Source organism: Equus asinus, chromosome 20, assembly GCF_041296235.1.
Source record: "Equus asinus isolate D_3611 breed Donkey chromosome 20, EquAss-T2T_v2, whole genome shotgun sequence".
NCBI lineage: Eukaryota > Metazoa > Chordata > Mammalia > Perissodactyla > Equidae > Equus > Equus asinus.
The window spans coordinates 21,005,653-21,032,122 of NC_091809.1; the positions used below are offsets into that span (position 1 = coordinate 21,005,653).

A 26,470-nucleotide genomic window follows, 5' to 3' on the forward strand; every position below is an offset into this window, starting at 1 on the left:
AATCGCTGGAAGTCAAGATGATGTCTTTCTATTTGTGGTGGTATCTTAAGGAAAAGGAATTCTTAATTTTTTCAAAGCCAGACTTATCCAACCTAACTGATGTCTGCACAAATTTTCTTCTACATTGTGGTTTAAATACATTCTGCTACCTTGTCTTTGATTTTCACATTGATGTGCTTAATCCATCTGGAATACATTTTTATATATGGTGTTACTATGTCTAATAATTTCTCTTGCATGGATATGACTCTCTCTAGGGCTATTTATTGAAAAGATCATCTATGGTGCCTTTCTTGTCATTGATCAGATTGCATATACTCGTCTGTTTTTAACTATGGAGCACTGATTTCTCCAATGTTAAATCAACCTTGTAATTCCAGAAAAACCCAATTTGGACATAATGAATTATCTTTTTTAAAATGCCTGAATTATACTGACACTTTTGAGAAGTTTTTTTGCAGTTATTTTTGGGTAACTGGTGTCCAATTCTGTTATTCTATCATTGCCTGATTTTTTAATGAAAATAGGCCTATTTCTTCTTTTCTTAGTGTATACTCTTAGTTTGTGAATCTCTAAATAATTTTAGGGAAGAATTAGAATATCTCATGCATTGGACTTTTAATATATAAGGAAGGCCTTTCCTTGTGTTTCTCTTCAAAAACATTCAATATATTCTAATCTTCTTTAAAATATTGTGTATTTTTGTTACTTATTTTTCAGCATTTTATAACTGCCTCGTTATTGTAACCAGTATTAATATTAGAATTTTTCTAATTTTTGTTGATGCATAAAGTGCAGTTGAATTTGTAACTAGCAGTGTTCCTAAATGTTTTTGTCAATTCAAATAACAGTATATTTAGTTTTCTCACCATAAGAAATCATGTCTGTAAATAATGACTTTTATTTTTCGGCTTTAATCCTTAGGACACATATATATAATTTTTTTTTCTGGCTTTGTGAGTCTGAATGAGACCTACAATACAACACTGACTAGAAATAGCAAAAGCAGCAATCTTGTATTCTTCCCAGTTCTAATAGGATATGCTTTCCGAAACCTTAACATTCAAGATTATGTCCACCAATGTTGTACTATGACCATCAAATTTGCTAAGAGACTAGACAACTATAACTACTCTACTAAGAAAGGACAATCTGGAGCCAGCTCTGTGGCCGAGTGGTTAAGTTCACACAATCTGGCAACCCAGCGTTTTGCCGGTTTGGTTCCTGGGCACGGACCTAGCACCATTCATCAAGCCATGCTGAGGCGGCGTCCCACAGAGCACAACTAGGAGCATGTACAACTAGAATACACAACCATGTACTGGGAGACTTTGGGGAGAAGGAGGGAGAAAAAGATTGGCAACAGATGTTAGCTCACGGCCAATAAAAGAAAAAAAGGACAATCATCTAATGTGATGGGGTGCTAACTACTGCTACAATGGCGATCATATTACCACATATAGTGTATCAAATTAACATGTTACATGCCCTAAATTTACACCTTGTACGTTCAATAGTCCTTTTAATCAAAAAGATTGTTTCCAGTTTTTTTTCCTGTATCCACTCTATATATGGTTGTAGAATTTCCTAATATTTCATAGTTTGCGGGCTGAACGCCTACATACTTATTAAATGCCTTCCCTGCAGCATGAGATTGCATTTGTTCACTGATAAAATCCAAGCACCTGGAACGGCAGCTGCCCATGATAAGTACCCAATAAATATTCAAATGAGTGGTGAATAAAAGGACTATTTAAAAAAGTGGTCATTATAACTACTAGTTTTCTATTAATCCAAGCTTGTATTCCTGAATAAACTCAACTTCTACATAGATGATCATTTTTTCTTATAATATATACTTAGTTGGATTCTGTTTACTCGTATTTTATACAAGCATTTTAATGATATGGTTGAATAACATTGACATGTAATTGTTTTCCTCATACTTTGTCCCTGAGTGGCATTTAGATGTAGACTATGTCAGCCTCCTATATGACAATGGGAAGTATTCTCACCTTTTAAACTGTTTCCATAAGCTAAGACATATCCATTTCTTTGATGTAGGGTGCACCGAACTAGTAAAATTATCTAGATGTAGGGTAACTGTTCAGAGAGTTGTTTTTGGTACTTTCCTCCTCAAATGATATTAAGTATTGACTGAATTCCTTCTACGGTTATAGGACAGCTAAGCCTTCCAATTTCATCTTCAGCAGGCTGTGTGTATACTTCTAGGCATTTTGCCCATTTTTAAAATGCATAGTATGGATGTATTTGGTTAAATTTTTAATCTTTAATCCTTATAATTAAATCCTGGTTGGGACCATTTTTCATTCCAAATATAATTTCTTTCTGCATTCTCATTTTTTTCTTGCATTTATCTTAGCTGAAATTATTCAGGCACTGGGGGCCAGTCCCGCAGCCACGTGGTTAAATTTGTGTGCTCCACTTGAGCAGCCTGGGGGTCCCCGGTTCAGATCCGTGGCATGCAACATAGAACTAGAATGACCTACAGCTAGGATATACAACTATGTACTGGGGTTTGGAGGGAAAAAAAAAAAAGAGGAAGACTGGCAACAGATTAGCTCAGGGCCAACCTTCCTCACACAAAGCATACTTTAAAAAAATTGAAAAAATACAAAAAAAGTTATTCAATTATTTCTTTCAAAGACTGCCTTGAATAATCTGCACCATCTCTGGCATGTTTCCCATTTCTTTAATATCTGTTATGTATTTATATACCTATATAACTGTGTTTTTGCTTTCTCAGTCTTTCTGCACCCTCCGTTTTCACTGTAATAAAATCTGCCATCTTAGCCACTTTTAGGCGGACGTTTCAGTGGCACTAAGTACATGCACATTCTTCTGCTACCATCACCACCATCCATCTTCATAACACTTTCCATCTTGTTAAACTCAAACTCTATACTTAACAAACATCAGGTCACTTTTGCCTCCCCAACTCCTGTCGACCACTATACTACTTTGTATATCTGTGATTCTAACTACTTTAAGTACTTCATATAAGCAGAGTCATAACAGTATTTGTTTCCCTATGATTTGCTCATTTCACTTAGCATAATGTACTCCTTCATTCGTGTTGTAGCATTTTGCAGGATTTTCTGCCTCTTCAAGGCTGAATAATATTCCCTTGTGTGTATATGTCACATTTTTCTTAGCCATTCGTCCATTGATGGACACTTCATTTGTTTCTACATTTTAACTATTGTGAATGTTGCTACAAATAAGGGTATACAAATATCTCTTCAAAACCCTGTTTTCAGGGGCTGCGTGGTGGTGTAGTGATGAAGTTCACATGCTTTGGCAGCCCGGGATTCACAGTTTCAGATCCCTGGCATGGACCGACACATCGCTCACCAAGCCATGCATGCTGTGGTAGCATCCCACATACAAATAACACAAAGACTGGCACAGATGTCGTGTTAGCTCAGTGACGACCTTCCTTAAACAAAGAGTCCTTCTCCCCAGGGATCCACAGGCCCCCATTTACGTGGAAGTGGCAGAGTCGAGGAGGGATAGAAATAGGAAGGCAATTCTGGGCTGAGTGAAGAAAAGGCCAGAGATGCAGTCGTCCCCAAAAGAACAATGACAATGGGAAAGCCAATAGACGGCACCACTTGCAGCTAAGGGAGACTATGTGGAGAAAAGCCTTCTGGGATAGAAAAGGCTAATGTGAAGCCTGTATGATCCAGGCAAAGCTGGAGAACAATAATACCTGTTGTTTTGTCCACAGCAGGGCAATCACGTAATCTCCACCAGTGTGTCCCCTTAAGCAGGTGGCCAATTCTTTTTTTTTTTTTGAGTATCTCAAGTACAATGTCCCACCCATTTTTTTTTTTTCTGCTTTATCTCCCCAAATGCCCCCTGTACAGGTCCTTCTAGTTGTGGGAGGTGGCCAATTCTTATAAGACAGTGCTTTCAGTTCAGCCTTTGATGATACGGAGCACTTCTCCACAGGGGTGTACGTGTCCCTGTCACACACATCCTCTCACAAGAAGGGGAAGCTCTCCCACTTCTCAGGGGGACCTGTTCCTCTTGCATCTGGACCTGTTTAGAGGCTCCTCTGACTACAGACTTATTTCTAGGTCCGCTAGTGTGCTGCTCACAAGTTGAATAATGAGCATTAGTGCATTCATAAGTCCCAAGACACTCTGTAGGAGAGAAAGGGTGTTAATTCAGAGACAAATGAAAAATGTTAAAGCATTTTAGAGTAGCAAGTAAGATAAAATTAGTGGATCACATAACTTTCAATCATAAACAGTAAAATCACTTACATGAGAAAAAATAAGAGCAGAGATGGAAGAAAAATGAGTTAAGTACTGAAAAAACTTAGATGCTAGATGCAAATCAATTTATTAGTAATTACATGACTAAATGTTCAAATTTCAATAAAAAAAGATTTTTAAAAATTGTATTTCAAATACTTAGATATTTCAAAACTCCACACCAAGCATGTATAAAAAGAGACATTTAAGAATTAAGGGTACAGTAAGATTAAGAAATTAAGGGAAACCATGCTGATATAATATTGACAGGCCTCATTAATAAGTAGGACAGCGAAGATCCTTATTCCCTTCAACTCACTGGCATCTTGAGAAAACCTCTGGGGGAATAGATTTCATGACTAGATTGCAAATACCGTTATGTCTCCACACACAGCCAGACACCATCATTCCTCCTCTTCCAGAAAGCCTTCTATCAACATACCATTTTCATCACCAAAACTGTTGGACTTGTAGTTTATTTCCTTCTTCCAAGGTATTTAGTAATCTTGCCACTATTTCACTGAATTGGCAGATGAACCAAGGCCCTTAAGTCAGAGACAAAATATTTAATATACTCATGGAATAGTCAGCAGCATGAGCATCAGCATGTTTGTACTGGTTACCTTTGTCTCCAAGTCTCACAGGCGACACAAAGGGCCCACATGGATGTCTGCACATTGGGTTGTGTTACAGAAGAGTAATGCTGAGATTGTGGAACCTGGTTTATTTCAAATAGTAAGCAAGCCGGCTGTTCATCTCAATGGGAGAGATGACCTCATCTCTCATGGTTCCTCACTGCAAACACACCTCTGTCCTCAGCCTCTTCCTGCACAGGCTAAGGTTAAATGTCCTTCTCAGGTGCTAAGGTGCTTACTCTCCCACAGAAGTATGAAACCAGGATCTGTCCTAACAGCAGGCAAAATCTCACTTTTTCTAAACTATTCCCTTACTTGCATTCTGACCTTTCATCCAAAAAGATCAGCTGTGAGAAGGACGAAAGAATTTTTAGACAATTTACAGAGACATTATATGCCCCACCCTGGCTGCCATGAGGCACTGTAGATGGACTCTATGAGTAGGGAACTGATTCAAGTGGTCATTATCTTCACAAGTATAGACCAGGTCAACAATGACAAGAAAATACAGGTAACTAAATCTGGTAGTCCCACTTTTGGCCAGGCTGCAACCTGGAAGGTGTAGAAACTACACTGGCCAAGCATTGCTATCAGAGGAATGAAAGCTATATCATTCCTGAACATAGCTAGGGTTGAATGGCACTTGTCCAAAGTAAATCTAAAGAGCTACCCTATGTGCTGGAGCTCTACACGTTTCTTACATTTAAATGCTACAGTCTGAGTTCTTACATGCTGGGCTGTAGCAAATTCTGATTGTTTTCCACATTGAGTGAGTTCTTTCATATATTCAAAACAAACATGGACCCTTCTAGGCTTCTCCACGTTCCTCATGTTCGTAGGCCTTCTCTCCATTCTGAGTTCATACATGTTTACTAGTCACTGAGGACCAAGTGAAGTCTTTCCTGCATTCCTTACATTGACAGGGTTTCCCTCCACTGTCAGTTCTTATATGTTGAATAAGTCCTGAGGAAACAGTGAAGTCTTTCCCACAGCGCTTACATTCATATGGTTTCTCTCCAGTGTAAGTTCACATATGGAAGCAAAATGTTGAGGAATAAAAATATGCTTTATATATACAAGGAAAACTAGAAGGCTTTCTCGAAAGAAATTGACGACGACATAAAGAGATGGAAAGACACTCCATGCACATGGACTGGAAGAATAAACATAGTTAAAATGTCCATACTACTTAAAGCAATCTACAGATTCAACGCTATCCCAATCAGAATCCCAATGACATTATAGACATTGAACAAAGAATCCTAAAACTCATATGGGGCAACAAAAGACCCCAAATTGCTAAAGCAATCCTGAGAAAGAAGAACAAAGCTGGAGGCCTCACAATCCCTGACTTCAAAGCATACCACAAAGCTACAGTAATCAAAACAGCATGGTACTGGTACAAAAACAGGTGCACAGATCAATGGAACAGAATTGAAAGCCCAGAAATAGAACCACACATCTACGGACAGCTAATCTTTGACAAAGGAGCTGAGGGCACACAATGGAGAAAAGAAAGTATCTTCCACAAATGGTGCTGGGAAAACTGGAAAGCCACATGTAAAAGAATGAAAATTGACCATTCTTTTTCACCATTCACAAAAATAAACTCAAAATGGATCAAAGACCTAAAGATCAGGCCTGAAACAATAAGTCTTCTAAAAGAGAATACAGGCAGTACACTCTTTCACATCAGTATCAAAAGGATCTTTTCGGACACTATAACTCCTCAGACGAGGGAAACAATAGAAAGAATAAACAAATGGGACTTCATCAGACTAAAGAGCTTCTTCAAGGCAAGAGAAAACAGGATTGAAACAAAAAAAACTCCACTAGTTGGGAAAAAATATTTACAAGTTATTTATCTGACAAAGGGTTAATCTCCATAATATATAAAGAACTCACACAGCTCAACAACAAAAAAATCAAACAACCCAATCAAAAAATGGGCAGGGGACATGAACAGACATTTCTCCAAAGAAGATATAAAGATGGACAATAGACACATGAAAAGATGCTCATCATTACTGATGATCAGGGAAATGCAAATCAAAACTACACTAAGATATCACCTTATACCTGTTAGAATGGCAAAAATAACCAAAACAAAAAGTGACAAATGTTGGAGAGGTTGTGGAGAAAAAGGAACCCTCATGCACTGCTGGTGGGAATGCAAACTGGTGCAGCCACTATGGAAAACAGCATGGAGATTCCTCAAAAAGTTAAAAATAGAAATACCTTATGACCCAGCCATCCCACTACTGCGTATCTATCCAAAGAACTTGAAGTCAGCAATTCCAAAAGTCCCATGCACCCCTATGTTCATTGCAGCATTATTTACAACAGCCAAGACGTGGAAGCAACCTAAGTGCCCATCAACTGATGACTGGATAAAAAACATATGGTATATATACACAATGGAATACTACTCAGCCATAAAAAAAGATATAATCGTCCCATTCACAACAACATGGATGGACCTTGAAGGTACTATGTTAAGTGAAATAAGCCAGACAGAGAGAGACGAACTCTGTATGACTCCACTCATAGGTAAGTTAAACACAGCGACAAAGAGAACTGATTGGTGGTTACCAGGGGAAAGTGGGGGTGGGAGGAGGGCACAAAGGGTGAAGAGGTGCACCTTCAACATGACTAACAATAATGTACAACTGAAATTTCACAAGGTTGTAAACTATCATAATCTTAATAAAAAGTTAAAAAAATATATGCTTTATGATGTTTATCACACTCAAATGGCTGCTCTCCAGTGTGAGGTCTCAAATGTGTACTTAGATATGAGAAAGTAGTAAAGAATTTCCTATATTCATATTTAAAGTTTCCTCTCCAGTATGAACTCTTGCATGCCCAGTTATGCTTAAGGAAACACTGAAGGCTTCTCCACATTTCACACATTCACAGGATTTCTCTCCAGTGTGAATTCATTTATGTGTAGTTAAGCCTGAATGCCCACTGGAAGCTTTGACATATTCATTGCATTCATAGGGTTTCTCACCAAAGTGAATTCGGCTATGGTCAGTTAAGGCTGAATGGCTACTGAAGGGTTCCCCGCATTTAGTGCATTTGTAGGGTTTCCCTCCAGTGTGCATTCGTCTGTGTTTAATTAAACTTCCCTTATAAAGGTAGGCTCTCCCACATTCGTTGCATTCATAGGATTTCTCACCAGTGTGAAATTGGTTATGGCTAGTTAAGATTAAATGGCTATTGAAAGTTTTCCCGCATTCAGTGCATTCATAGGGTTTCTCTCCAATGTGCGTTCGTTTGTGTTTAGTTAAGCTTGAATTGCAAATGTAGGCTTTCCCACATCTGTCACATTCATAGGGTTTCTCACCAGTGTGAATTCGGTTATGTCTAACTAAGACTGAACGGCTATAGAAAGCTTTCTCACATTCAGTGCATTCATAGGTTTTCCCTACAGTGTGCATTCGTTTGTGTAAAGTTAAGCTTGAATTGTAAACGTAGGCTTTCGCACATTTGTTGCATTTATAGGGTTTCTCACCAGTGTGCATTCGGTTATGGCTAGTTAAGGCTGAAGGGCTACTGAAGGCTTTCCCGCATTCAGTGCATTCATAGGGTTTCCTTCCAGTGTGTGTTTGTTTGTGTCTAGTTAAACTAGAATTGTTAATGTAGGCTTTCCCACATTCGGTGCATTCATAGGGTTTCTCACCAGTGTGAATTTGGTTATGTCTAGTTAAGAGTAAATGGCTACTGCAGGCTTTCCAGCATTCAGTGCCAAGTCTTCGGGAGTGAATAAAAGCTGTTCCACATTCCTTTCCTTCATAGAGTTTTTTTTCATTGTGACTTGCTAGTTGTGCCTGAAAGTAAGACTGATTAACACAGGCTTTCCCACTGTCACTGCATTTGAACCCTTTCTGTTCCATGCTAGTTTTGCAGGATACAATATCTGGAGTAAGGCTGATGGCCCTTCCCCCACATTGATTATCTTCATAAGTGTTTCTTCCATCTTGAGTTCTCCTGTGTGTCTTAAGACACGATTGTCCACTGAAGTCTTTTCCACGTTCCTTACACTCACAGAGTTCCCATCCAATGTGGCTTCTTTCCTGTTGATGAAGGTGGATTAAACAATTTCTCAGATCATTAATTCATCTTGCCCATCTCAAAACAGAAACATTATGACAATGCTGATTTGATTTGTACAATTTCCATTACATTTGTACAACTTCCTACCCTCTTGATTTCTTTCAAATTGAAATACGGAATCCTGGTCAAATGATGTGTGATCTATTATGATCTTAAGAGATTCCTATACAGTTTCACGGAATTGTTTAAAAAAATCAATGCCTAGTTATGTATGTGGGAATGAGAACTTGTGAGAATTGTGAAGTAATAAGGTTCAAGTTAGATCAAGTTAGACATTGTTCTCTCGGGTGAATGCCACTAATCTCAAATATCTCATTTGTGCGGATCTTCTACCAAATGAAATTCCAATCTTTACTAAATGTGGAAATAAGAAATATCTTTGTTCAAACTTACTCATCTTACCATTTCTATCCTATTGGATGTTTTTTCCCCTAAAATATCCTGCAGAGGAATTGCCAAGTCTTTGGTTTTAAGATGCACTTCTGATTCTAAAGTAAAAGAGAGTAACAAATATAAAATTTACAAAAAGAAATGGTAGGATAAAGGAATTAAACTAAGATTCCTTTATATTATTTACAATTTAAACATGATGAAAAGAGCATGACAGATTTGAGCAGTTTCACTAGGTCAACAATTTAACAATGATAAAGATGTGGAGGCAAAACTGAGTAACTGATGGAAAAACAATTCTATGGTAATTAAACATGATGGGAAAAGAGAATATTATTCAGGGAAGGAAACTAAGCAAGCTCTAGACTAAGAGCATAAATCAAAATAATAAACTTGAAAGGAAAAACAGAATAGGTCATTTTGTGAGATCATAGGAAACTATGAGTAAATGTACAGAATACAAAGTTGAAAACGTCGTAAAGCATCAGACACGAATGACCTCAGCCTTCTGAGAGAAACTACATCTTAAGAAGTTTCTTCATTATAATTCAAAACATAATGAAACATTCATTGACCAGAGAAGATCTTTACAATCACTCACCTTGGAAGACTCCTCCCTCCGCTGTCCTCAACTCTTCTTGTTCCAGCCAGGAGATCACACTGGGTTTCAACAACTGATAGCCTGTCCATGAGGAAAGAGATATTAATGGACAAGCCTCCTGTAAAAGATGACAAATACTTCCACAAATCAAGATCTATTTTTCTGTTGATTACACTAAAATTATTACCAATCAGATAAAAATGTAAACATCCTCTTTCTGTGCCCCAAAGATAGTTATTTCTGTCCCAAAAAGAGATTTTCTTTCTCGTGGAGAAACCACCACACTAGTAGTTGTCACTCTAGTGTCCATCAGAATCATGTCACAGATGACTGGGCCCCGATGCCAGAGTTTCATTCAGTACATCAAAGTGGAGTCTGAAAATGTACATTTCTAACAGAGTGATGGTGAAGCTGTTAGCCCTAAAAACCGTATTTTAGAGCAAGGATGCTGAATTAAAACCCATCAGTGTATAGACTATGTATCTGTTATTTCCCGTTGTGTTCAAATTTGACATCACCTATCCTGGACCATGGCAAGTACATAACGTTCACTTGTTCCATAGGAGGTTACAGGAGTGATGGCAGCCTTACCTAGTGTCGTCAGGTTCTTGTAGTTCTCCAGCATCACATCTCTGTATAGGTTTCTCTGAGTTAGGTCCAGTAAAGCCCACTCCTCCTGGGTGAAGTCCACAGCCACATCGTCAAAGGTCATGGAATCCTAAACCATCACACACAAGCTGGCTTCAGTAAAGTAACATCTCCATCAATGTTCACTGGGGAATGAAGAAGGCAGACCCAATGGCAACAGAGGGTTTCAAGGTCTCTCGTCATCTCCCCCAGGGTGCAATGCTCCTAAGGACTCTTCTCTCTATCTACACTCACTCACAGTTGATCTCCTCCAGTTACAGTTTTAATAGAATCTCTAACACACCAGCTTATCTCACCACAACTAGACTAAAAGCTCTTCTCACCTTATTTCCCTCTTGCAAGACACTCCTGAAAAAACTGTAGATATCTGTAAATGCTGATGAATAAATAAATTCTTTGGAGAAACGCACACTCTGATCTTCCTTACCGTCTGTCAGTGCACCAAACAATATAACAATTATGCAGCCACCCTTATCAGAGTCAATGTTCGGCAGTAATAATCCAAATACTCGGATTATTCAGAGTAAGCCATCACCGTTATAAGGTACCACTTTGTGAGGAAATTCAACAGGAACTCCATCCTTGAGGGCCTGTATTTCTTTAAGAAGTTCTGGAGACAGATCCACTTAGAAGGAAATGTGTCTGTCTGGTGGATGCAGTATCCCATGCTGTAGAATATACACCTGTTCTCACCTGAGAACAATTTGTCAAACAGTCAGTCATCATCCTTTCTGGCTCTATCTTTTCCTCAGCAAGGCAGAAAGGTCATTAGAAAGACCTAGGAAGAAAGAAAGAAGCCATGAGGACACACAGGTGACCCTAATTCCCACAGTCATCTGCCTAGAAATCATCCCTTTCCAGCGTGAAATTCCCAAATAGCCTTGCACACTCAAGAAAATCCACCCTACTGCCACCAAATGACAAGAGCAGTCCTGTCTCACGTGAAGCCACAAAAGGGGATTGTGAGCCGTACTGCCCATCAAGAAGAGTAATTGTTTCATTTTACAGAAAAGGAACCCGAAGCCCTGAGTAATTTTGAGTCTTACTTGTCAAAGCAATAGAATTCATGAATCAGCTTATTCTACCTGATGAATATATACCAGGAAGCTGACTCAGAGAAGAGCATTCTCTGGCCCACTTCAGCTCCTCCTAGATGAACCCGCAGCACGAGTGCCCAGGCCCAGACCAAAGGACTCTATATCATACAGGGAGAACTTAAAGCAGCCTCTGAAAAAGCGCATTACCAAGGAATTACCATGGGACAAATCAGAGGTCACCATCCTGCAAGACTGATTAGTGAAATTTGCCTGAACACTCCTTTCCTTGAACCAAGATTATTTCAGGGTCGCTTATGAATATAAGTGAATAGGGCCATCTCCCTCCCTCTGGAGACTGGCTTATCTGGAGTCCTGCTTCCTATCAATCATTAATCAATAAGTATTAATTATCAGTCAATGTGATAATTTAGCTCTTTCTACGCAGATGACCTAGTTGAAAACTACTAAAGACGTATGCTTCACAACAAGCACCAGTAAGATCAATTGCTATTCACCGAGGACCGTTATCTACCTGATGTCTCACTAGAAGCTTGGAGCTCACTTTTATATTTTGAACAATTTGGATACTGGAATCTACTCTTTCAACTTCAAATTTTGTGTAATCTAAACACAAATCAAATATATCTGATAAAAAACCTAATGTCCAGTGAATTTTGAACACTTTGAATGAGGAAAATAATGCCAACTATCTCAATTTTTAAATACTGAATACATGCTTAGTAGTACTTTAGTGTATATGGGGTAAAATAAAATACATTCTTAGAAATAATCTGACTTTTTAGATTTTTATCACTGGTACTGAAAACATTTTCATCACATACACAATCTACACATTATATTTGTATTGAACAGCTCTGGTGTAGGCTCCTGCCAGGCATATGAAGGAAGAAAAAACTCAATATTTTATTCAGTCAACACCCTTGAGCTTCCCTTGATGGACGTCTGGAGAAGCTTGAAACTATGAGCCTCCTTTTAAGTTCTTATCACTGGCTTATTCCTTTACTCTTTCAGTAAATAATCAAGTTATGTCCGTGGGCTAGGCACTCAGTTGAGAGCAGTAACATATAAAGAAAAACGTCTTAGGTATTAAAGATCCTACATTCATATTGGAGAATGTAGACAATAACAGTTGATATGTCAATTCACAACTGCCATGGGAAAACAATCCAGAAAGGGAGAAAATAAATGGTCTCTCTGACTGACACACTCACACACTTGGAAAGCACATAAATTATTTTGATTTATGGACAAGAAAAAAGAAAAAAGGGAAATAGTCACTGGTTCTTCCACATTTTATCCAAAAACTTTAGAAAACGTACATCAAAATTTTTACAAAAGAAGTCAGAAGGCATTCGAGTACTGGGAAGCCCCGTCAGGTCTTGATTGGAAACACTTAAACAGGTCTGCACTATCCCCTTGCCTTAAAAAAAGGCAATGCTACATCATACTTTCCCCAACATTGTCTTTTCATTTTCCACCAAATTTGCTTTTACGTTTATTCATTTCTTCCACAAATTTTCTTCATGTTTGTCTTTCAACATTCTGTATTTCAAGGTTAACTTCTTTTTGTTAAAACTCAGTAACCTTCAATAAATCAAACACACGCCAAGAGGCCAAATGCTGATCTACAAAATGGTATCTGAATGATGACAAACACTGAAAGTTCTACGGTTCATTATCTATGAACCAGTATCACCCTCACAACCCCACAGACCTTCTCGTACAGTTCAGAAGACTAAAACCCACAAACACACACAGTCACAAAAATGTGTCCAGATTCATAGTACAACTGTACTTACAACCACGGTTCTCAAACTGGGGGTCCTTGGACTTAAAAAGCCTATGAATGTGTTTAGTAGAGATGTCTGCATCGAATGTTTTACTTTTCTATTTTGTAACTGAGATATAATTAACGTACAATCAAATTCAGAGACCTTAAGTATTTAGTGGAAGAGTTTTGACAATTTCATTTACTCATGTGATCACCTGTCTAAACAAGATACAGGGCATATTTATCTCCTTAGAGAGCTTTCTTGCCTCTTCCAATCCATTCCTTACTCATTGCTCCCAGACAAGTACTTTCTGTTACTAGTTACTGGTTCCCATCTACTAGTTACTAAATACACTATTTTACATATTAGGCAGTTTACACATTACTTTCAAATGCATATCCTAATTGATGTTCCTCTATTACTTAGTGAAAACAATATGAGTGAAATATTAAAATCTCCCACTAAAATTGTGGACTTGTCTATTCTTCCACTTCTGTCAGGAAATTCTTAATATATTTGCAACAATATTATTGGTGGTTACACATTTGAATTTTCATATTTTTGGAGAAACAGAATCTTTTACCCTAGTGACCTCTGTATCTGTAGTAACACCTGTGAACAATGTTGTCTGACGTTAAGGTCAGCTTTCTTTTAGAAAGGTGTTGTTTTGGGTGCTAATGATTGCATTACATGGAGTGGCACAGAGCCTGGCTCACTGAAGGCACCCAATGATTGGTCGTCAACAGACAATGCAGATTCCTCACACCACTCTTCAAGTGTACCTACATTACAGCTAAATAACTGTTCATAACACAATATACATCTCAGTTTTCAGAAACGTATTTAATTACCTTAAGAATGTTAAGGGTGGGCGGAACACTGTCCTTCTGAGCACTCATCCACTCTCCTCTGCTTATCGGAACCCCAGCCAGTTGATTCCCACGGCCTCCTTATATGCATACTTAGTGCCCTAGTTCTTGCACAGGCAGTGCAACCTCAATTCACTCTCCACATCTACCCACCAGTCATAGCTTGTCTGCATTCCAGACGGCTGCTTCCTGCTTGCCCACTGTTGACTAGCTCATGCCCTTGCAATCTTGCAAATTTCTTCACCATCAAAAGGGCTGCCATGCCATCTCCAACAAGGTATGAAGTCAAGTCTGTAGAAGAGGGCTACTGTACAAGTTCGGCCTTCTTTTGGGACTCTTAATCAACTCTAGGTTATTCATAAGAATTCTCTTTACATCTTTATATTAAACTCCTGTTTAAATTAAAGTATCATTTCTATCTCTTGATTTCATGTAGATTTATACAGAATTGAACAGAACAGTGGTCCCTAGAGACAAAGAAGCAAAGACGAAACTTGGGGATAGGTTTAGTCAAGCCTTTAAACTTCAGCAAAGAGCTCACCTCCTTGCCAATGGGAAACACATTCACAGAGTCACAATGGTCAAGCTAGGACCTATGGTTGATTGTGATACAGTGCCAACTGAAAGACGTGCCTTGGGAGAACAAGCAAACACTACAATTAACAATGACAGCAATACTGATGATTATAGTGATTGTGATGAGGGATGGATTCTTTTTGAGAGTAGTTGCCCAGAAAACGGCCAGCTCAGATCTGCTATCTTGGAGCTCAAATCAAAGTCTGTGACCAGACAGATTTCATGACAGCTCTTAAAAAGTCAGGTCCTACTCTTTTACACCATTCACAAAAATACACTCAAAATGGATCAAAGACTTCAAGGTAAGACGTGAAACCATAAGACTTCTGGAAAAAAATACAGGCAGTACACTCTGACATCAGTCTTAAAAGGATTTTTTCGGACACCATGTCTTCTCAGACAAGGGAAACAGTAGAAAGAATAAACAAATGGGACTCCATCAGGCTAAAGAACTTCTACAAGGCAAGGGAAAACAGGATCGAAACAAAAACATAACCCACCAACTGGGAAAAAATATTCGCAAATCATATATCTGACAAAGGGTTAATCTCCATAATAGATAAACAACTCACATCACTCAACAACATCAAACAACCCGATCAAAAAATGGGCAGGGATATGAACAGCCATTTCTCCACAGAAGATATACAGATAGCCAATAGGCACATGAGAAGACACTCAACATCACTGATCATCAGGGAAATGCACATCAAAACTACACTAAGATAGCACCTTCCACTGTTAGAATGGATAAAATAACCAAAGCAAAAATTAAATAAATGTTGGAGAGGTTGCGGAGAAAAAGGAACCCTCACACACTGCTGGTGGGAATGAAAACTGATGCAGCCACTACGGAAAAGAGTACGGAGATGCCTCAAAAAATTAAAAATAGAAATACCATATGACCCAGCCATCCCACTACTGGGTATCTATCCAAAGAACTTGAAATCGGCAATTCCAAAAGTCCCATGCACCCCTATGTTCACTGCAGGATTACTGACAATAGCCAAGACGTGGAAGCAACCTAAAAGCCCATCAACTGATGACTGGATAAAGAAGATATGGTGTATATATACAATGGAATACTACTCAGTCATAAAAAAGGATAAAATCGTCCCATTCACAACAACATGGAGGGACCTTAAAGGTATTACGTTAAGCGAAATAAGCCAAATAGAGAAGACAATCTCTGTATGACTCCACTCATACGTGGAAGATAAACAAACATGGACAAAGAGAACAGATTAGTGGTTACCATGGGAAAAAGGGACTGGGGGTGGGCAGAAAGGGTGAAGTGGTACACTTATAATATGACTGACAAATAATAATATACAACTGAAATTCCACAACGTTGTAAACTACCATAACCTCAATAAAAAATAAAATAGAAAAAAAAAACAAAACAACCTCAGGTCCTTTGGTTACAGGGGGAAGATACTTCTGAAAATCAAGCTCAAAATTTAATTGTTTGACCATCACTAAATTCAGCCTCATGTGGCTGTTAATGTGAAATTGAGGATGTTGATCGAAGAATGACAGAGAAAACTTCAAACAGGAATGCCTAGTTGGACCCAGATGAAACACACAATCTTGAACCCCTAAGAAATTCTGAGCCTCCCTTACCAGGGAAGAAAGTAGCTTGCCCTTTGCTTTCGGAGGAGACTATCCCTCTTTCATTTGACAACTCTATGATAATCTCACTAGGAGTAGATGCTTTGGAAGCAATGCTCATTCTCAAGACCCATCACAATCACTGCGTGATGGTGGCCCCACCTGTGGGAATGCTCCTCGCCCAACAGTGGCTCCTCAGTCTGCTTGCCGAGTGAGACACAGGCAAAAAGGTACCCCATGTGCTCAGAAGGTGCTCCAACCACTGACCACAGCAGTCCATGGGACCCACTGAGCAGTGGCTAAGCCTCCGCATAAGTGCCCCTCCAGCCTAGTGCAGCAGCTCAACCAGTCACCTGCCGAGCACAGGGGGCCCCCACCCACACAAGAGTGACCTGCCCACCAAGCAGAGAAGTCCTGCCTATGGTGCATGACCTGCCTGCCCGTCCTAGAGGCCCCACCCACATGAGCGCAAACTGTAAAGCAACTGTAGCCAGCCCATGCAAACACACAGCAGCCCTACCAGCAAAACTTCCAGCAGACAGCGTGGGATCAGAAAACACAGCTCCTGCTCTCCTCCCCCCAGTGATGGCAGGGGGAATCTGTGACCTGATACTACCACAAATGTGCTGACAAAGGATCAACTCATCAAATACCACGAAGAGGAACAGTAACACTTATGAGCAGAAGGAAAATGACAAGTCTCCAGAAACCAATTCTTAAGTCAGAGAAGTTTACAGTCTAAATGACAAAGAAATTAAAATAGTTGTCATTAAGAAACTCAGCTACAAGGAAACTCAAAAAGACAGTTGAGCGAGCTCAGGAATAAAACTAACAAGCAGAAGGAATATTTCACCATATTAAAGCTCTAAAAAAAAACAAGCAGAAATTTTAGATATAAAGAACACAATAGTGAGATAAAAAATAATCTAGACTCCATGAAAAAATATAGTTGACGCCACGGAGATTAGAATTAGCGAACTAGAGGACAGAAATATAGAAATGCTTCAGGCAGAGGAGAAAACCAAGACATTAAAAAAAAAAAAGTGAAGAGGGGCTGGCCCCGTGGCCGAGTGGTTAAGTTCGCGCGCTCCACTGCAGGCGGCCCAGTGTTTCGTTGGTTCGAATCCTGGGCACGGACATGGCACTGCTCATCAAACCATGCTGAGGCAGCGTCCCACATGCCACAACTAGAAGGACTCACAACAAGGAATATACAACTATGTACCGGGGGGCTTTGGGGAGAAAAAGGAAAAAAATAAAATCTTAAAAAAAAAAAAAAAAAAGTGAAGAAGTTCTTCAAGATAGATTAGACTCAATTAGGGAAAGCAATATAAGGATTACAGATATTCCAGGGGGAGAAGTGTGGGAAAAAGGAGTACAGAGCTTCTTCAAAGAAATAATAGCTGAAACTTCCCGAAACTGCGGAAGAAAGTGGACATACAAGTACATGAAGCCCATAGAATTCCTAATTACATCAATGCAAACAGACCTTCTCCAAGGCATACGATATTAAAACCGGCAAAACTTAATGACAAAGAAAACACATTAAGGGCAGCATAGAAGAAAATAACCTACAAAGGAATCCCCACCAGGCTTTCAGTGGGTTTCTCAGTAGAAGCGTTACAGGCTAGGAGAGAAAGAAATGGTATATTCAAAATACTGAAAGACAGGGGCCAGCCCCGTGGCTGAGTGGTTAAGTTCGCACGCTTCGCTTCGGCGGCCCAGGATTTTGCTGGTTCGGATCCCAGGCGTGGACACGGCACCCCTCACCAGGCCATGCTGAGGTGGTGTCCCACATGCCACAACTAGAAGGATTCACAGCTTAAAAAAAAAAAAAAAGCAACTATGTACCAGGGACCTTTGGGGAGAAAAAGGAAAAAAATAAAATCTTAAAAAAAAAAAAATACTGAAAGACAAAAACTTTCAGCCAAAAATACTCCAACCAGCAAAACTATCCTTCAGAAACAATGGAGAAATACAAACTTTCCCAGATAAACAGAAGCTGAGGGAATTCAGCACCACTAAGCCTCTCTTACAAGAAACAATGAAGGAAGCCCTCCTACCTATAACAAAAAGGCAAACGTTTACAAAGCTTTGAGCAAGGAAATAAATAGACAAAGTCAGAAAATTGCAGCTATCAAAACAGGTTAGCAAACAATTATAACATGAAAGAGAACGCAAGCATCAAAAATAACTATTAACACTTTAATTTAGTCACAAACTCACAACACAAAAAATAATAATTTGTGACAACAAAAATAGAGATGGGGAAAAGGAAGGGGCTGGAACCTGCTCATGCTAATGGAAATAAGACACTATCAGCAAACAGACTATCTCATCTATGAGATCTTTTATACAAACCTCATGGTGACCACAAAACAAAAAAATCAGAGCATGGTCACAATTCATAAATAAAGAGAAAACTGAGGAAACCATCACAAAAAAGCCCACCAAACTGAAACAGCAGTCAGAAATACAAGGGAAAAGAAACAAAGGAAATATAGAACACCAGGAAAACAAGACATAAAATGGCAGAATCAAGCCCTCATACTCACACGTCAATAATCACTCTAAATGTAAATAGATTGAATTCTCCATTCAAGAGACCCAGAGAGGCCAGATGGATTAAAAAACAAGACCAAACAATATGCTACCTCCAAGAAACACATCTCATCTCTAAAAACAAACATAGGCTCAGAGTGAAGAGACGGAAGATGATATTACAAGCAAATGGCAACCAAAAGAAAGCAGGTGTTGCCATACTTATATGAAACAAAGCAGATTTCAAGATAAAAAAGACAGTGAGAGACAAAGAGGAGCAGAATATAACGATAAACAGCCATTACACCAAAAGGACATAACACTTATTAATACATATGCACCTAACAGGAACACCAAAGTATATAAAGTAACTATTGACAGACCCAAAGGGAGAAACTGACAGCAACACAGTACTAGTAGGGGACCTCAACACCCATCTTACATCAAGGGATAGATCATTCAGACAGAAAGTCAACAAGGAATCAGTGACCTTAAATGAAACACCAGACTACATGGACTTAGTAGATATATAGAGAACCTGTCACCAAAACAGAAGAATACATATTCTTCTCAAGCACACACAGAACATTCTCAAAGATAGACCATATGTCGAGAAACATGGAGCCTCAATAAATTTAAGAAGATTGAAATCAAAACAAGCATCTTTTCCAACTGCAATGCCAGGAAACTAGAAATCAACGATAAGAAAAAAGCTGGGAAAGTCACAAATATAAGGAGATCAAACAAAATGCTACTGAACAATCATTGGATCAATGAAGAAATCAAAGGAGAAATAAAAAATACCTGGAGAAAAATGAAAATGAAAACACAACATATCAACTCTCATGGCATGCAGCAAAAGCTATACTAAGAGAGAAATTTATAGCAATACAAGCCTACCTCAACAAACACGAAAAATCTCAAATAAGTAATCTTGAACTACACCTAATAGAACTAGAAAACGAAGAGCAAACAAGGCCCAAAGTCAGCAGAAGGAGGAAAATAACAAATTACAGCAAAAATAAATGAAATAGAAAGAACAACAAAAACAGCATAAAGGATAAATGAAACTAACAGCTAGCTCTTTGAGAAGATAAACAAAATTGACAAATCTTTAGCCATCCTAAGAATAAGAGAGAGAAGACTCAAAAGAAATGAAAAATGAAAGAGGAGAAATTACAATGAATACCAAAAACATACAAAGGATTATAAGACAATACTATGAAAATTATATGCTAAAAAACTGGACAACCTAGAAGAAATGGATAAATTCTCAGACCCATACAACCTCCCAAAACTGAATCAAGAAGAAACAGAGAATCTGAATAGACCAATCACAAGTAAAGAGAGAAACAGCAATCAAAAACCTCCCAAAAAACAGAACTCCAGGACCAGATGGATTCTCTGGAGAATTCCACCAAACACTGAAAAAGTTTTAACACTCATCCTTCTCAAACTATTCCAAAAAATTGAAGACAGAAAGCTTCCTAACTCACTCTATGAGGCCAACATTACCCTGATACCAAACGCAAATAAGGACAACAGAAAGAAGGAACATTGCAGACCAATATCACTTAGGAACACAGATGCAAAAACCTTCCAGAAAATATTGGCAAACTGAATACAGCACTGTGTTAAAAGGATTGTACACCGTAACCAAGCGGGATTTATACTATGGACCCAGGGATGGTTCAACATTCACAATCAATCAATGTGATACACCACACTAACAAAATGGGCAATAAAAATCACATGATCCTGCCGGCCCGGTGGCGCGGCGGTTAAGTTCGCACATTCCGCTTCTCGGCTGCCCGGGGTTCGCCAGTTCAGATCCTGGGTGCGGACATGGCACTGCTTGGCACACCATGCTGTGGTAGGCGTCCTACATATAAAGTAGAGGAAGATGGGCACGATGTTAGCTCAGGGCCAGGCTTCCTCAGCAAAAAGAGGAGGACTAGCAGTAGTTAGCTCAGGGCTAATCTTCCTCAAAAAAAAAAAAAAAAATCACACGATCATCTCAATAGATGCAGAGAAAGCATATGACAAGCTCCAACATCCATTTATCATAAAAACTCTCAATAAAATGGGCATAGAAGGAAAGCACCTCAACATAATAAAGATCATATATGACAAACCCACAGCCAACATCATACTTAATGGTGAAAAACTGAAAGCCATCCCTCTGAGAACAGGAACAGGACAAGGATGCCTACTCTTGCCAGTCCTATTCAACAAAGTACTGGAAGCTTTGGCCAGAACAATTAGGCAAGAAAAGAAATAAAAGGGATCCCAACTGGAAAGGAAAAAGTAAAACTGCCACTATTTACACACGACATGATTTTATATATAGAAAACCCTACAGAATCCACCAAAAAACTATTAAATAAAATACAGTTCCCCAATACAAAATCAACAAACAAAAATCAGTTGCATTTCTATATACTAAAACAGAGTAACACCAAGAGAAATTAAGAATACAATCCCGTTTACAATTGCAACAAAAAGAATAAAATATCTACAATAAACTTAACCAAGGTGGTGAAAAATCTATACACTAAAAACTATAAGACATTATTGAAAGAAATTGAAAAAGACATAAAGAAATGGAAAGGTATTCCACGCTCATGGATTGGAAGAATAAACATAGTTAAAGTGTCCATATTACCTATGTAATCTACAGATTCAATGTAATCTCAATCAGAACCCAATGACATCCTTCAAAGAAATAGAACAGAGAATACTAAAATTTATATTGAGCAACAAAAGATCTTGAATAGCCAAAGTAATCCTGAGAAAAAAAGAACAAAGATGGAGGCATAACAAGTCCCAAATTCAAAATACTACAAAGCTATAGTACTCAAAACAGCATGGTACTGGCACAAAAACAGACACACGGATCAATGGAACAGAACTGAAAGCCCAGAAATAAAACCACACATCTATGGACAGCTAATCTTCAACAAAGGAGCCAAGAACATACAGACGGACAAAGGAAAGTCTCTTCAATAAACAGTGTTGGGAAAAGTGGACAGCCACATGCAAAAGAATGAAAGTAGACCATTATCTTCCACCACACACAAAAATAAACTCAAAATGGATTAACGACTTGAATGTAAGACTGAAACCATAAAACTCCTAGAAGAAAATAAAGGCAGTACACTCTTTGACATCAGTCTTAGCACCATCTTTTCCCAACACCATAGACTCAGGCAAGGGAAAAAAGAAAAAAGAAACAAATGGGACTATATTAGATTAAAAAGCTTCTGCAAGCAAAGGAAACCATAAACAAAATGAAAAGACAATCCATCAACTAGGAGAAAACATTTGCAAATCATATATCTGACAAGCGGTTAATTTCCAAGATATATAAGCAACTCATACAATTCAACAATAACAAAAAACGAAAAAACCGATTGGAAAATTATCTTATCTTTGGGAGATGGATTACCCAGTATTTAAAGGTCAAGTATGTCTGCAATTTATTTTCCACTTACTCTCAAATAGTGAGCTTCAAATGTATTTATCTGTGGCGAGGACAAGCATGCAAAATGCTAAAAATGGATGAATCCACTATAAGAAACACTCGTCGTACTGGATGTTCAAATTTTCTGTAGGTTTAAGATTTTACAAAAGATAAATGTGGGGAAAACACACAGTCCACATATCCTGTTAATGGTAAACCGAATTATTCTAGAACTGGTGTCACAAAATCTCCATCTATATCTTCTGGAGGCCCCTGTTTAAAGCTGTGGGGATGGAGGGGCCTAGGAAGTTCAGATGACGACAAAGCTGAGTATGCTGGCTTTTCTTTAGATGCAAGACTTGTGGTCAACATCCGCTTATAATCATATACACAAATATGCTCACCCCTGACACCCAAGAAACTATCTTACCTTCAAGTAATGTTCAAAACAAAGAACGCGCCCGGACAAGGCCAAATTCTCACAGCACAGGAAAAGCAGCAGAGGCCCCTGACCCACTTTCCCCCGGACTCACAGGCACACGGCGGGGTCGCAGGTCCTGAGAACCGGAGGGCGCGGGGCCTGAGCAACGGGACTCGCACAGCGGAGCTGCTTCTCCTCCTTCTGGGGAAAAGTCTCGAAGGTGACTCGGAGGCTGACTACGGCAGCGCAGGGGACGCCAAAGCCCCACGCGGCGCCCTTCCCGCCCCGGCTCAGCGCGGCGCCCAGCGGCCGGGCAGACGAGCGGAGGGCCCGGCCTCTCTACGGAGCCCCTCGGGTGCCGGGCCGCACCTGTCCTTTAACGCCCTCCGTGCGCCCAGGGCCCTCCCTTCACGGGCCGCACCAAGGACAGGGCCACCGCACGAGGACCGACGTGACCGCTCCACAAGGCGCGGAATCCCGGGACAAAAGGACGGCGCGAAGAGGTGACGCAACTTCCGCTTCCTGCCGCAGGCCGTAAGGGGCGGGTCTCCAGGACTCGGGCTGCCAATCACGTCCGTCCATTTCCGGCAGAGCAATTGTAGTTCTCCCCTCGTGGGTGCCGATGGGCCCTGGGGTCGCTCCGCACGGGGCTGGGGGTGGAAACAGGCCCCGCGGACGCAGCTGAGGATGGCAGGCGGCCTGAGTGCGGGGCTCCTGGCGGAGGGCGGAGCCGATACCCGGGGGCGGGGTTTGGGGACAGATGAAGCCCAGCGCGGGGTTTAGATGTCCGAAGGCAGAGGCTGGGCTTGGGGTCTCAGGCCGCCAAGTGCTTATGAAAAGCTTCTCTGCCCGCCTGCCCTCACCTTTCTAGAGCCCTTACCATGATTCTCCCATAGTGATATGCCTGCCGATCCGTGACAGTCTGTCTCCTCCATTCGGTCAATCCCGTATTTAAACTTTACTTCCCCTTCTTTCTTTTTATTTACGTGGGACACTATGCTAAACTCTAATCATTGATTCCTTTGCGTTTTCAATGTAATGACACTTTTCTGTAACTTTATTTCTTCAAATGTGTATTTCTGTTTTTTTGTTTTTCCAATCTTCCCATATGGTCCAGGGCCTCCCGTACTAAGATGTGAAATGGCACTGATAGCAGGCATTCCTCATTCAGGAATGGTTCTCAAGTTTCTCTGGTGATTACGTTTGCTGTGGTTGTCAGTAGGTGGCCCTTGTGGAGTTAGTAAAGGTCTTTTAAAATCCTGATTTACTAGCACATTTTACCAAGAATTGTTCGTGTGGTTTATTAATTGTGTTTCATGCATCTATTGAATTGATAACTATTTTCCTACGTGAATGTTTCATCTGTTGCTTTAAAAGTAATTTTTATGTAGCCAAGAGTCTTTTTTTTTTTTAAAGATTTTATTTTTTCCTTTTTTCTCCCCAAAGCCCCCCGGTACATAGTTGTGTATTCTTCGTTGTGGGTTCTTCTAGTTGTGGCATGTGGGACGCTGCCTCAGCGTGGTCTGATGAGCAGTGCCATGTCCGCGCCCAGGATTCGAACCAACGAAACACTGGGCCGCCTGCAGCGGAGCGCACAAACTTAACCACTCGGCCACGGGGCCAGCAACTAGCCAAGAGTCTTTTTTAAAAAATAATTTCTGGATTTCCTGCCTTGCCTTAAAAATTCTCTTCAAACTCTAGATTGCATTCAGATTTCCTAATTTTCTTCTGAAATTTATTTCTAATGACATTTTAGTCTGTAATCCTCAAAGAATGTATTTTGGCATGCGGTGTAGGGTAGTGGATCCAATTTGTTTTTCCTGCAGAAAAAAATGACCACTAGTTGTAGTATCATTTATTGATAAACTATCCTTGACCTACTGATTTGAAATTCCACCTTTATTAAACAGTAAATTGCCATATATACCTGTATCAATTTCTAGACTCTTCCATGCCAGTAATATTTACTTATGCCCATATCATACTCTTTATATTGCAATAGTTTTATATTGTTTTAACATTTAGAAGTAAGCATATCATGGTAGCTAAAGCTTGTTGCATCTTATGCTGTAGGTGCTTCAGAGACATTAAATTTTTTATGCAACTAAGGACGTAGCCACTATCATGATTTTCTGTTCTGTTTATTTTCTGCAATAGCTGTATTGAGATATAAGTTGCATACTATACAGGTTACCTGTTTAAAACTATGCCATTTAATATTTCCTAGTATGTTCACAAAATGGTGCAACCATCACAATTTTAGAACCTTTGCATCACTCCAAAAGTACCCTTTGGCTGTCATACCCTCATTTTCCTGCTACCTTAACATCTAAGCTGCCAAGAGTCTGCTTTCTGTCTCTAGAGATTTGCATTTTCATTTTCTAGACATTTCATGTAAATGAAATCTAACAATACTTTCTTTCTTTCTTTTTTTTAAGCGATGATCACCTTCCAGGTCTCCCATTACAGAGTTCTTTTGTTTTGTTTTGTTTTGTTTGTGGTGCTTTTTTTTTTTTAAGGAAGATTGGCCCAGAGCTAACATCTGTTGCCAATCTTCCTCTTTTTTTTTTTCTGCCCAAAGCCCCAGTACATAGTTGTATATCTAGTTGTAAGTCATTCTAATTCTTCTATGTGGGACGCCGCCACAGCATGGCTTGATGAGCGGTGTGTAGGTCTGCACCCAGGATCCCACCTGGTGAACCCTGGGCTGCCAAAGCGGAGTGTGTGAACTTAACCGCTTGGCCATGGGGCCAGCCTCCAACACTTTCTTTCTAATTGGCGTGTAGTGACATCTCATCATTGCCTTATTTAGGTCCTCTGTAATTGGTTCCAGCAAAGCTTTCTAGGTTTCAGTATATGGGTCTTTCACCTCCTTGGTTAACTGTCTCCTTAGGTATTTTATTCTTTTTGATGTAATCGTAAATGGAGTTTTTAAACTTTCCTTTTAAGATTGTTCATTATTGTCTATAGAAAGACATTGATTTTTCTGTGTTGATATTGTACACTGCAACCTGGCTGAATTTGTATATTAGCTGGAGTATTTCGTGTGTGTGTGTGTGTGTGTGTGTGTATTAACCACGCACCTTGCTTTTTGGCTGCACAGTATTACATTGTGCTAGTGTTCCCTCATTTATCTAAGTAGGTCCCTAGTGACTGACAGGTAGGTTGTTCCCAATACTTTACTATAACTACAATGATGCAGTGAATAACCTTGGACATAGAACATTTTGCATGAATATGGATGTACCTGAATGGTGAATTCTTATCATTGGAATTGCTGAGTCAACTCTAAAATCAGAAACAGCAAATATGAGGACAATGAGATATTATAACAATGACAAGGCATGTTAATACAACTGCAAATAGTTTAGCATTATTTCATTAACATTAACAATTTTATTACTATTTCATGAGCCAAAGCATTATTTTACTGCCCTTGTCCCTTGTCCACATCTTATGATGCATTTCTTGAACACAGGCCCT

General features: G+C 39.5%; 1 protein-coding gene across 7 annotated transcripts in view; it reads right to left on the reverse strand.

Annotated features, from left to right (window-relative positions):
* LOC106824490 (zinc finger protein 426-like) overlaps positions 1 to 23,477 on the reverse strand; it is a 40,500-nt gene extending 17,023 nt beyond the window's left edge. For 5 of the 7 annotated variants that reach the window (XM_070491925.1, XM_070491924.1, XM_070491926.1 and 2 more), the window contains exons 1-5: positions 23,100 to 23,476; positions 11,370 to 11,454; positions 10,620 to 10,746; positions 10,029 to 10,109; positions 9,440 to 9,525 (exon numbers count right to left, since the gene is read on the reverse strand). In XM_070491925.1, the coding sequence (XP_070348026.1) occupies positions 9,440 to 9,525; positions 10,029 to 10,109; positions 10,620 to 10,746; positions 11,370 to 11,402 (327 nt within the window). In that variant the 5' untranslated portion in view covers positions 11,403 to 11,454; positions 23,100 to 23,476. Of the gene's footprint in view, positions 1 to 3,818; positions 8,998 to 9,439; positions 9,526 to 10,028; positions 10,110 to 10,619; positions 10,747 to 11,369; positions 11,455 to 22,996 lie in introns of those variants that run through there. The other 2 variants (XM_014830793.3, XM_014830792.3) reach the window with 2 other exon arrangements.
* Between the last annotated feature and the right edge of the window lie 2,993 nt (positions 23,478 to 26,470).